The sequence below is a fragment of the Python bivittatus genome, unplaced genomic scaffold, assembly GCF_059951505.1.
Source record: "Python bivittatus isolate LINGU-HERP-01145 unplaced genomic scaffold, Pbiv_v1 ctg000690_np1212, whole genome shotgun sequence".
In the NCBI taxonomy this organism is placed as follows: Eukaryota; Metazoa; Chordata; class Lepidosauria; order Squamata; family Pythonidae; genus Python; species Python bivittatus.
The window spans coordinates 3,585,156-3,597,614 of record NW_028277096.1 but is presented as its reverse complement, the minus strand read 5'-3'; the positions used below and the strand labels follow the sequence as shown (position 1 = coordinate 3,597,614).

At 44.8% G+C, this 12,459-nt stretch overlaps 1 protein-coding gene across 2 annotated transcripts in view; it reads right to left on the bottom strand.

Moving 5' to 3' along the window:
• Positions 1–11,436, bottom strand: part of KCNK3 (potassium two pore domain channel subfamily K member 3) — a 75,640-nt gene extending 64,204 nt beyond the window's left edge. For both annotated transcript variants that reach the window (XM_025165972.2, XM_007427094.4), the window contains exon 1: positions 11,154–11,436. In XM_025165972.2, coding sequence (XP_025021740.1) covers positions 11,154–11,436 — 283 coding nt within the window. The remainder of the gene's footprint in view (positions 1–11,153) is intronic.
• Between the last annotated feature and the right edge of the window lie 1,023 nt (positions 11,437–12,459).

The window sequence follows — 12,459 nt, the reverse complement described above, 5'->3', positions numbered from 1 at the left end:
AATTACATGAATTAAAGATATGATGGTGTGAAGTCTCGGCTCCTCTTTATAAGATCTGCTTTGACAAACTACTGCTGAAAATAATGGGATGTGTTATGATGCCCCATGATATTTTAAAAACATGTTTATTTAAAACACCATCAATACTGTGCTCTTATTTCTCCCTGTCATCTGAATCAGTACCTGAACTTGATCATGGACTGGAGGAGGTCAATAAACTGAATCTAAATCCTGATAAAAGAGGCAATGTGGGTGTGCATTGGGAAAAGGAATTACATTTAGTGTGGAACTGCACTCTCTTTGAAAGATTAGGATGAAAATTTGATCCAGTTTTGTGATATTAGGTACAAATGTCCATGGTAATATAACAGTAGTATTTCTAACTTGTGGGTATGGCAACAAAGACCCTTCATGTGCATAACATATGTTTTGATAGAATTTCAGACTGACTACTGAATTACATTATGCATGAGTCTGCCCTTGAAGTCAACTGGTTCCAAATATGGCAGCCGGGATTTAGGCTTGAACAATTTATTAAGAGTATGTCTTGTCAGTTCAGATAGATCTATCCTGTTTTGCTTCAAAACCCAACTCAAGCTACTGTGTTTGACCTTTAAAGCACTCCATAGTTGAGAATCCAAGGACTTTAAGGTCTGCTTTCTCTCATAGTAACCTGCCTAGACAATGTAGTACTTCCATTGAGGCTGGTGTCAGAATGGAAGCACACATCACCGAACAAGCGGGAGGCAAGACAGGCCCTCCCATGAAGCAGGATGATACCATGCCTCAGGCAGCAGAATGAAACAAGTGGTGGATTATATAGGACATCAGAATGGTGGATTAAACAGGACATTGGAAGAGTGCCTCAGAGAGCCTAATCAGCTGTTTCATAGGAAGAAAGCTGATCTCAAATGATCAATAAGTTCAAAAGTCTTGCTTTGAGAGTGCCTTTCTAAAAGTTCACACAACACACTGAATACATCAGGTAAACATCTCACACATGAAGCTGCCTTAGACGGAGTCAAATCTCTGATGCATCTAGTCACCAGCAAATGTCTTCTTCAGACTCTGGAAAAGCTGCCGCATCTGACCTGGGACCTCATATATATGTATGTATGTATGTATGTATGTATGTATGTATGTATGTATGTATTTTGCTACTGAATCTGGGCCTTCCCCAAGGCAGCTTGTACTTTAATGATGATGATTCACAGAACTGAAATTTGGATTTACAAAAAGTTCTGCTTCTAGCTGTTCCTCTTTCCTTGGATCTCCTCCCTGTCTAGCAATCCATATTCTATGTCTTCCCTGATGGAGCACTATTTTCTCTCTCAGACAAGAGTAGAGAAATCCCTAGCCTTGCATGGTGAACAAGCAAGGAGAGGTACAAATGCAAGGTGGCCATAATGACCACTTTGTGGAAAAAGCATCATTTGCCAAAATGGGCTAATATCTGGCAAAAAAGAAGAGAACCCTCAATTTGTATGAAAGAAATACCAGTGCCTTGCCTGGACAGTAATGTGTTTGTGCAATGGTTTCTGGCACATGGGGCAAGGGAACTCTTTGTATGACTTTTTCCATTGGCAGATCCAAATCCAATACCAAGAAAAAATAATGGGATGATATAGCCCATAGTACACTTCACTGAATTGGTGAGGGGAGAGGACTACGTTGTGGAACACCCACCATAAAGGAGTCAACTGATCCAGTCAGTTTGCTGCCAGGAGGTTAAATTTATTTTACTTTATTTATTAAATTTATATGCCACCCATCTCCCCCAAAGGGTGACTGTAGCCCAGATATAGCCCAAAATTTATTCAATCTTGCTTAGAGTTAATTTAACCCTGATCAGTTGGGCAAGATCAAGATAGCAAGAACTACACAGATTCCATGAGATCACAACACCTACATTAAATCAGCCTTCCTGGCCCTTTAAGAAAAGGAGCTGCTCTGTCATTCCAGGAAAAGGGAGCTGCTGTAAGGAATTCCAGGCAAGGGCTGCATTTGTGCAACCACTTGTTCCAAGAAACTTTTTTGAAATCATATCCAAAGCACTGCACAGCCCTGCGACATCTGGCATTTTTTCCTGCTCTCTGACTGAATGGTCAGATTGACAGAAGAGCGCATGGCTTCCCTATTACCAACTTGCTCAAGCAGCCTGCTCTTTCTATTCATTTCTGATATACAGTTGCAGATTTGATTATTTACATTTTAGTTTTGGTCTAGTTTACAATCAGTGCAATTGAGATAGCATCTACAGGTGAAAAGCGGTGGGTTGTTAGGGGCACTGGAACATAAATGATATTCCCAAATGAGAGAAGGTCATGCTGGCTACAGAATAGATTCTTCCCCTGTAGATTTTTGCTCACATAATGCTTTGCAACACCGAGAAAGCTTTTAAGAGAAAAACCCCTTCCAAAATCTGTGCAGGCTTAACATGAAAACAACTACCGCTTAGCCAATCCGGCTTCACCAGAGCAAGCACAGTGGGGGTCTGTGTCAGCATCTCTTATGGATGCCAAAGTCCTTGACAAGCTGAATTATAGTTTGGGGCCAAACAATAGCCATGGAGACTTTGCTAGAGATTCATTCTTCCACTGAAGATTTCCTTGACCATCAGAAAATCAATTCAGGAAATGACTGGGGAGATAAGCGTGGCCACATGAGTGGAGCCAAGGGTAATTCTGAGCAGTAGAGCGGTGCTGCTCAGTCAAGGCCAGGGCAGAAATGCCGGAGATAGCGTACATTCTGTCCTGGGGGTGGAGTGGGGAACAGGGAGAATTGGAGAGGCTACCCTGCTCCCAGGGGCTCTTCCACCATATCACTCTTCAGAGCTGCCACGTGCCGTGGCAGAGCCAGCTGGCAGAGGAAGTCATTGACACAAATGAGGCCATGCGGTGGTCTCCCTGCCATTCTTTTGATCTGAGGTTCCTTCTGCCAGCATTTGCACACAAGATAGGGGTACGAGTCGAGGGGCACAAGCAGTCCAAAGAGAGCCCAAGATTTAGCACATATTTCTGACCAGGCTAACTTCATTTCTGTCACCTTCCCAAGCAGACAAACACATTTTTAGCCAAACAAGCTTTGTCTCTTTGAGCAGCTTTGTTGATAAAAGGTAGGTGTTTGCCTGGTGATGGGCACTCTTCTTGATTCCAAATGATTTTTTTTTTCTAAATGTTATTTTATCATAATTTATTGCTAGCCACCTTGAGCACCATTTCAAGTAGAAAGGTAGGATACAGATGACATCAATAATACATCAGGACAGGCTGAAGGGAAGTTCCTTGAGACCAAATGAAGAGGTTTTGTTGAATCAGAGCGCAGCCTCCTGAATGATACTAATGAACTGTGATTTTTACTGTTACTGAGCGGATAAATTATTAAATGCATGGAGTCTAATTACGTGAAATGTATTCATTTAAATTTTAATTACACATGTAAGATATCTTCTTGAAACCCCATGTGTTTGTGCCAGCCTATCTCTCAAGGGTCAAGGATGTCCCTTAATGTGAGGAAGACTGGTCTGCCCCAATATAAGTATGCTGGTCACAATTCATGGACTGCACAAGCCTATCAGTTCTGGTGCTTCTGCTCCTGAGTTTAAAAGTAAAAGGTTAATCACTCTTTTGGAAATCAGTTTTGGGTTCTTTCTTTGAAAGTAAAGCCTTGCTTTTATTCACTCCGCAACTTCTCTCTTTCTCTACCGCTTGGCTGCTAGCCTTCAACCTCCTCTTTGCTAACGATCCCCATATCTTCCTCTTTCTTCACATTTCATTTCAAATGCTTGTGTGTGTTGTGTGTCTGTCTTTTTAGAATTTAGACTTGGGTAAATTACTGACAAGCTTTTTGAAGCCTTGGCTGGAACCCAATAAAGCAGAAAGGAAAGACAAGTGGCCACAAAAGCAGATCCAGTAGCCTGGCCACAAAATGGTTGGCTGCTAAAAGATTTAGTGATTAAACCTTCAGCTTACAATTCCTTCTACTCCAGTTCTCTTCGCTACAATGACACTCCTATGACTGCAAAGCTAGGATATAGCAGAATCCCTGGACAGCCCAGGCAAACCTCCACTTTGTTAAGGAAATTATAAGCAAATGACTCTTAATGACTGGAAGTATCAATAACTTGAAAATATGAAATGTCTTTTGACATAAGAAACAGGATAGAAATCAATTCAGCAAATAAATACCCAAATGAGGCTCCGTTGAATCCATGTCTCTACTTAAGCTCCACCTGTATATATGCAAAAAAATTACAGAATGCCGCTGATCTCCTTGAAGAGGGAATGAAATCTGCACCCCCTAGAATTTATTATTCTTCAGAGATATGGAACATGCTTAACCACACCCTTTTGTGTTTGGTCTGAATAGAAGCCCCATGTATCTATTGCTCTTGCAAGGGTTCTATACGGTCCCACTTTTAGGAGCTAACACTCTAACACGGCTGACTGGGGAATTCTGGGAGTTGAAGTCCACACATTTTCAAGTTGCCAAGTCTGAGAAACACTGCTCTAACCTTAGATTTGGAAAGCAGCTAAAAGAAGAAAGGTGGAGATGAGTTGCAGTGGGTAGCCTATGTGCCCAAAATGAATTTGGAGCAGAAAATCTCTAATTTGCTTTTCATTTATTTCACAAATCCTGAATTTCTCCTGATGCTTGATTCTTTGTCAGTTTTTATACTCAAAACTCCTGGGACATAGCAGTTTTAAGGAAATGTGTGTTTGTAATGTACAGTGGGGAAAGAAAAAATGTATGTACACAAATCCATGTAAGGAAGCCCATACACCACTTTAAAAAAGTAAGAAGAGAATAGAGAATCTGTGAGGAAGCTCCTTCCATCCATCCATCCATCCATCCATCCATCCATCCATCCATCCATCCATCCATCTTTCTTTCCATCCATCCATCCATCCATCCATCCATCCATCCATCCATCCATCCATCTTTCTTGCTGCTTCTCTGCTCAGATCATCCTGAATTCTCTCTATACAAGATGCAGATCAATCTATCTTTTCAGGGACCATTTGCACCAGCAGCCATTCCACATCAAGTTGCTTCTCAAATCTCTTTAACATTCCCTTTCCTTTTAAAAAGTGAATTTATGCATAATGTATAGTTAACTTGAACCTGAACATGTTTACTCAATAGCATCTCTCAGTGAAGCTCACTTCTTTATAAAAAGCATATTTTAAAGCAGTGTTTCTCAACCTTAGCAACTTTAAGATGTGTGGACTTCAACTCCCAGAATTCCCCAGCCAGCCATGCTGGCTGGGGAATTCTGGGAGTTCAAATCCACACATCTTAAAGTTGCTAAGGTTGAGAAGCACTGCTTTAAATAGAAGCCTATTCCATCAAGAGCTGAACTCAACACAGTCACAGCAACTTGAGAATTTTCCCAGAATTATTCTTAGCTCTGCCATCAGAGGCAGATCCTTTGGAAGGGCTGAAAGTTAGTAGTAGTGGTAGAAGCAGTAAGACTGTTGCTGTGATCACTATCATAAGATTTAGATCCTGATTCTCTGTAAAGTATCCAAGGGCAATTGGGGTAACACCATACAATCTATCATTAATGCATCACCATCATCAGCCACAACAATTAAAGAACCTTACCGAAGACCATCAAACCTTTTCCAGAAACAGCCTCCCCCCATCGAGGACCCTTCCAGATGTGCTGGATGACGCCTATCACTCCAGTTGACAGCTGTGATGTCCCAAACATATCTCCAAGAGAGCAGGTTAGGAGAGGAATGAACCTGGCGCTTTGAAGCAGAAGCTGTGCTATTGAGTTAGCACTGTCCCTTCCCATTTGGGACTCTTTAGGCTGCATGAATGTCATTGTACCCAGAGTCAAATCAAAACTGATTTCTGTGCCAGGTTGAGAGCCTGAGTTATCTGCATATCACCACATCCTTCACTGTGGTTAAGCAGGCAGCACAAAGAATTTGCAAAAATGGAACAGTTGCTAGGTTCACATGACACGCTCAATCTTAAATCTGGGTAAGCAAGGGGAACATGCTATGTTGAAGAAACCATAATATGGTTTAAGGGCCTGGTTCATGCAATATTCTAAGAGAGCAGTTGAGTTCCCACAAAATGCTGAACCACAAACTCTCCCACCCTGTCCTTAGCAATCTCACTTCGATCTACCATTAGCCTCTCCACAATGTTTTGCTATTTGGTGAAAGAAATACCAGTTTGAATAACTAATCAGAGCTGTTTCAGCTCCTTCTCTGCATGCCTCCTTCTCCACCCTGTCACCTGTCACCAGTTTTGTACCTAAAAACCACCCCTCTTCTTACAATCCACTTACATCCAGGAAGTCCCTTGTTCTGTATCCTATTTTTACTGGGTGGATAAATGGAATAGGACCTTTCCAGCCATGCCCCTGAGATTGTGGAATGCCCTGATTCAGAACGACAGTTTGGCATCCTTGCTGCTTTCAGATGCCAAGTGATTCCTGTTATTGCAGCGTATTTTTGGCTTGGCTAGTAACTCTGGTGGTTTAGCCAACCTGCTAAGTTGGGTTCTTTTTTTTATTGATTTTTCTTGACTCAGTCTTTATCTTTAATGAAGCTAAAAAGTGGAGTGGAAGGAGAGAACATTTATGGTTAATTGCTAGGTTTCTTGATAGTTCACAATTTTTTTAAAACTAAAATTACTTTAAATAAAGACTGCCCCCCGTTTCCACCACCCCCCCAAAATAATTTCACATAACTCCAGTGGTGCTCCTCAGTTTTCTCATTGATCTTGCAAAAATCCTAGATTCATATTCACTGACAGCCCCTCGGGTAGTATTGGCTTTGACATCTGCCTTGGAAGTTCACAGAACAATAAACTAGTTAAAGGGGGGGGGTGCTGGTGGCTCAGCATAAAATATGAACCAAGCCACCATATTAAGTCCTAATATGGTTGGTTGGTTTGAGCATAGCATCTTATATAAACACTGTAATTACTTTTGTTAACTCAAGTTTTGGGCGAACTCAACCGTTATGACTTCTGGCCATACTTCTTTCTTACTTTCCATGAGAGTTGGTTAGCAAGGTGGCAGTCACAAGAATAAGGCAGGGGACAGGTTTATGGGCATGGGAAAAGGGGGGGAAAAAGCAAACGTGGTCATGTGCATCATGATATCACCATGCAAATTACATAATTTATTTAAGTTTGTGTTGTTGTCATGATGCATGTGACATCGTCATTGCTTGTACCAGAGGCCTATGCTATCTCAGCCACGAGCTCCACAAAGTCGTTGGCTGGGTACACATATTGTGCTAAACCAAAAGATGCTTTGTTTCTTTCAAGGCCCACAGTACCAAACGTAGCTACTGTAATTAGTAAATCATACCAATCCTTGCTTGCATTACACACGATCCCAGCCATAGTTTGTGAATAAATTCAGTTTTATCAAAGTCAAGCACACGCCTACCAAGGGGAAACTACAGTATTCCCTATGATTTTAGCAGAAGGCACATTTGCAAGATCAAAGCATATGGAATTCCAGCAAGGGCTAAGGCCATATGCTGAAAGGGCAGTGAGAACGTGGACTTGGGGCTTCGTTAGGCATCAACTGATCCATACTTCTGCATCTTTGAAGAGAGACTGCTTTACTAAATTGTTCTTAAAAGTGACTTGGACTCTTCAGTCAGTAGGCATAAGCATCTAATATAAGCCCCCAGGATGGCAAAGGCACAGTGATATCATTACACATGTGATGTCACTCCCCCCTCCCCACATGGAAATGTATAGCAGTACAGTGACCATCTTTTGGTAAAGTCCAAATTCCAGGGATCCACTTGGCTAAATCTGGGAGTGTTTCACTAGCTCTCAATTCGTTTCTGAGTGAAGTTTCAGAGGTCTTGTTACTACCCTGCAATCCTTCCTAGTCTGGCATCTCCTAGCTTCAGAGATACCTCTGCCCCGCATTCATCCAATTATTGTTTTTGTTCCTGAAAGTGCGTGTTACTTGTTATGCCTATACTATATAAAGGTCTGTGGAGCAAGCCACACGGCCTTCCTCTGACTGCCTCAGGGTGGCAGAAGGATGCTCACCTGCACGGCTTGCAGCTGCTCCACTTTTTCAGAGAAGATGCAACATCCATCTTTTTTTAGAAGGTTGCTCAAAAGGTATTTCAGCTTTTGGTTATCGGTGACAATTACTGCATTTATCAGTGAGTGGGGTTTAATTATTTTATGGCTGTTTCTGTTGTCATTCTTTTGGCTTTACTTATATTAGATAGGACAAGAGTTGGCCCCTCTTAAAAGAGTTTTGTGAACATGAAGAGAAAGACAGTACATGAAGATTTGCATTTTTACAAGAAATGATCCAAAGCAAAGGGAATGTTCTAAAAATAAGGTACAATGATTGAGACCAGGAAGAGCTGTCTTAGAAGGACATGGTACAGAGAAATGCTTCAGGAGCCAGAGATTCAAAAAATAATTTGGACTCATTGAAAGCTGTTTCAAGGCTGTCTGGTCTGTGTGAGTTTTTGGCCAGAATTCCACTCTGTTATGTAGCAGCAGCATAAATCAGGAATTAATCTGATTGCAAGCAAGAATTAGGAGCTTAAACTGATCTCTTCCTCTGCATGTCACACTGTACTCAGTTGCATTTGTCCTTAAAAATGCTCTATTTGCAGCAGGCTTAATACATTGTAAAATGTATAATGTTTAGTTTTAAAAGCATCAAAGAAAAGCCATTTGTCCTGTTAAGAACAGAAATGGTGGAACAAAAATAAACAGAACATAGTGTTCACTCAACAGATGACATGAGTATATGTTTACTTAATAGTAAATTCTGGTGAGTTCAACAGAACTCACTTTAAACTAAATGTGAATACAATTGTTTAGATGCAATAATAACATTTACTGTGAAATTGCACTCACTTGCTAATAGAGTGGAAAAGGTGAAATCTTGCGATGCAGTTTGAAAACTCATCTGTTACAGTCAGTACTAACCCTTATCCATTTTCCCACAAATAGTCTGTTTTACTAATGAGCTGTGGGGCAATCAAATGTTTTTTAAAAAAAATTTCTAACCCCTCACCCCAAACTGAGATGGCATGGGTTCTTACATAAAATAAGTTAGCAGCAAATAAAGAAAAACTTTGTCGGTATCCAAATATGGCATAATTTTGCACTAAAGTGACTGGGTTTTCTAAGTTCTCCACCAAGGGGCACTGGGCGAGCTCCTTCCCCATCTCGATTCTCACCTATAATATAGAAACAACCCTGCTATAACCAGCCCCTTTATTGCACCAGAAATAATTCCCTGCCTGATAAGGTGGGTGAGGTCTATGAGGGAAATCATGAGCATATTTAGTCAGCAGTAAGACCATTCACACGCTGAAACGTGCTCTCCCATAAAGAGGTTGAGGATTGCTGTCTTAATGTAAGATATTCTTCTAAGACCTAAGAATCCTTGAGCCTGCTGTGCAGCAGACCGCAAACATGATTCCTGATTCTCATCAAGGGAACCCCCCTCCATTCCCATCATGATGGTACTCAGAAGGTTGGGAACATATGCATTGCAGACAGAGTCCAAAGACACTCCTGCATTTATGCATATGTTCAAACATTGTTCAAAAGTCAAGATGGGTTTCCTCCAGAAACCACCCATATGTAATACAAGCTCTTGTAGGACAGCAGAGAACCAGGAAGCAATTTCTTCTCCCTTGAAAGAAGGGGAGGGGGGGGAGAAAGAGAGAGAGAGAGAAAGAGAATATTTGGACGTCTAAGTAATATCAAGGGACCTTGATGAGAGGGAGGGAGCGTGGTGGTGGGTGGGTTGGTAAGGACGGGAGGGGAGATACTTGTTGGGGAGAGACAGAATAAAACTGTTTTACAACTCTTTAGGGCTGCAGTCCTGGACACGCTCACATAGGAAGAAACCCTATTTTATACAGTGGGGTTTTCTGCAAGTAAGTCTGTTTACTTAAACAGGCAAAGGATGTTTTAATTTGTATACTGTACTGTTCTATACTGTAACAGATATTTCAACAGCTCACTTCTGGGCATATTTACTCAGAAGAGTTACACTGGGCCTAATGGAGCTCACCCTCTGGGCTAAGCATGTTTAGGATTGTGGCTGAAATGCAGTTGTGCTTCTCATCTCTTCAGCACAAAAGAGTTACCCAATCTGAGGTGGTTTTGGTGGAGGAGAGCTTTGCCCCTTATTTGGAACCCTCTAGATAATTTTCCCCACAAGTGCTCTCTTCCTCCCTCCCCCCCACCCCAAATTTGGCAGCTGCTACAACAGATTACACAGAGCGCGCGATTGGGAACCCACATCACGCCTTCAGATGCAGCACACACGCTGCCGGGTTAAACAAATTCGGGGTGGGGGAAAAGAAGAGAGAAAGGCTCTGTTTTCAGTGGAAAACCTTTTGTCTCCATTGTTCCCCCTGCTTTAGCATGCACTGCAGGCTTCACACACGCGCACACTCTTCCACAGCCAGGCTGGGGAGCCTCCAGAAAAGAGCCCCGAGGCCATTCGCTTGACTCGACGAGGACAAGGGCGGGAATCCGAGGTGCCCCGGCGCCGCCGAGGAACGGGACGCCTTCCCGAGCGTTCCTCCCCCAGGGGAAAGCGCCAAAGCGACGGAAGGAAGCCAGGGGCGGGAGTGCGGGGTAGAGCAGGGAAGGAGGTATAGTCAAGCGCTTAAGAGCCACCTAGAGAAAACTATTCGCAGGCGGCGTACTCTGGGACTACAACGCCCATCACACCCAGGCAGCGAAAGAGCGGCTGTGCTGTGCTGGGTTGATGGGACAGTAGTAAAGCAGCTTGGAGAAGGCTAGACGGAAGCCGGATATAGCCCCTCTGCCGCCCCCCCCCCCGAAAGTAGTGACCTATCTGAGAACAGGGGCGCCAGTCCCTATTCTTGGATCTTCTCCTTCTCCAGAATAAGTTGCCGAACTCTTCTCCTTGGCCGATCTGCTCCAGCCTGGTCGCGAGAACGGGGAGGGACTCCTAAAGCAGCCGAAAGGTCCGGCACCAAACAAAGCCGAAGACAAACTACAAGTGGGCAGGCGGAAGGTGCGGGTGCGTGTTGGGCGGGGGCGGGGGGGGCGGAATCTCAGCCGGGGATCACTCGGGCCGGGCGGAAAGCGCCCGGAGGCCGCAGCGAAAGGCGCTGCCGGAGCCCTGCTGTCCTCTGCCTTACCTATGGTGGTGATGACGGTGATAGCGAAGTAGAAGGAGCCGGCGAACTTCCACTGGACGCCGGCCTTGTGGGGCTTCAGCTTCAGCACCACCCCCTCGAGCTCGTAGTAGTTGGCCTCGGAGAGGTTGTACTTGCTCTTCAGCTCCAGCTGCTTCTGCTCCAGATTAGTCCGGTCGGCCGTCTCAGCCTCGGACTCCAGCGCGTCGAAGACGGCGGCGCCCACCAGCAGGTAGGTGAAGGTGCAGATGATCAGGGCCAGAGTCCGGACGTTTTGCCGCTTCATGGTCCCGCCGAGCTGGGAGAGACGCGGGCGGCGGCGGCGGCGGCGGCAGCGGACGGCTGCTGGGGATTCCCGCGGGAGGCGGGAGCGGACACGGCGGCTACTTCTGCTGCTGAAGGAGAGGCGGCGGTTGCCTGGCTCATGGCTGCTGCTCCTGCTCCTGCTCCTGGTCCTGCTGCCGCTGCCGAGGCTCCCGCGGCGGCTGTGCTGGGCTAGGCGGCGCGTTCTGCAGGCAGCACCCGCCGCTCAGCTCCAAAGGGGGAGGGAGAAGGGGAGGGACGGGAGCTGTCCTTTCAGCACCACCTCCGTCGCAACCCTGCACCGCCGCCGCCGCCGCCGCCGCCGCCTTCCCTTATAAGGACCGCTGGGCTGGCCGGGCTGGCGACCCGAGGCTGGATAGCGGGGTCCCACAGATTCGCCTTTCAACTTCCAGCTCTCCTTTGGGGCCTTGCTTGAGATTTCCTTCTCCCTTCTGAGCTATCCCAGCATATCCCAGTGGTGCCATCTAAGCAGGTCCTGGCCAAGATGCCTTCGAGGTCCTTTTAGCCTTGTGCTCTGTCTCCTGCTCTGCCACCGCTGCCCTTGTCTTTGGCTCCCTTGCTGCGACCGTCCGCCCATGACCGCAAGAAGCTTCGACGACCACTTGCCCGCCCTCCTGTCTTGTCTTCCAACTCCTGTAGCGTGACTGCCCCTCCCTGATCAACCTCTAATTCCCGCTTCCTTAAAAGACTCTTACGGTATTCTCACTTGCTACTCTATGATTGGAACTGTGTTCCAAAAATCCTGCAGAAAATCACTTTCCTTGCTTCTGTCTGGACCATGAGAGGATCTTGAGTTTGCAACAGTATATTGCATATACGTCCTAGTAAGTGGGATGTGTTGGCATCAGAGTAGAGGTCCTAGCCTGCATAGAATAACATGAGTGTGCTTCAGCTAAAATTAGGCTTTGCTTGCAGTTATGGCACACTGGCAAAAATGCCAAAAATGATTGATAGAGCTGCGTGTGTCGTGGGTATGACTAAAATT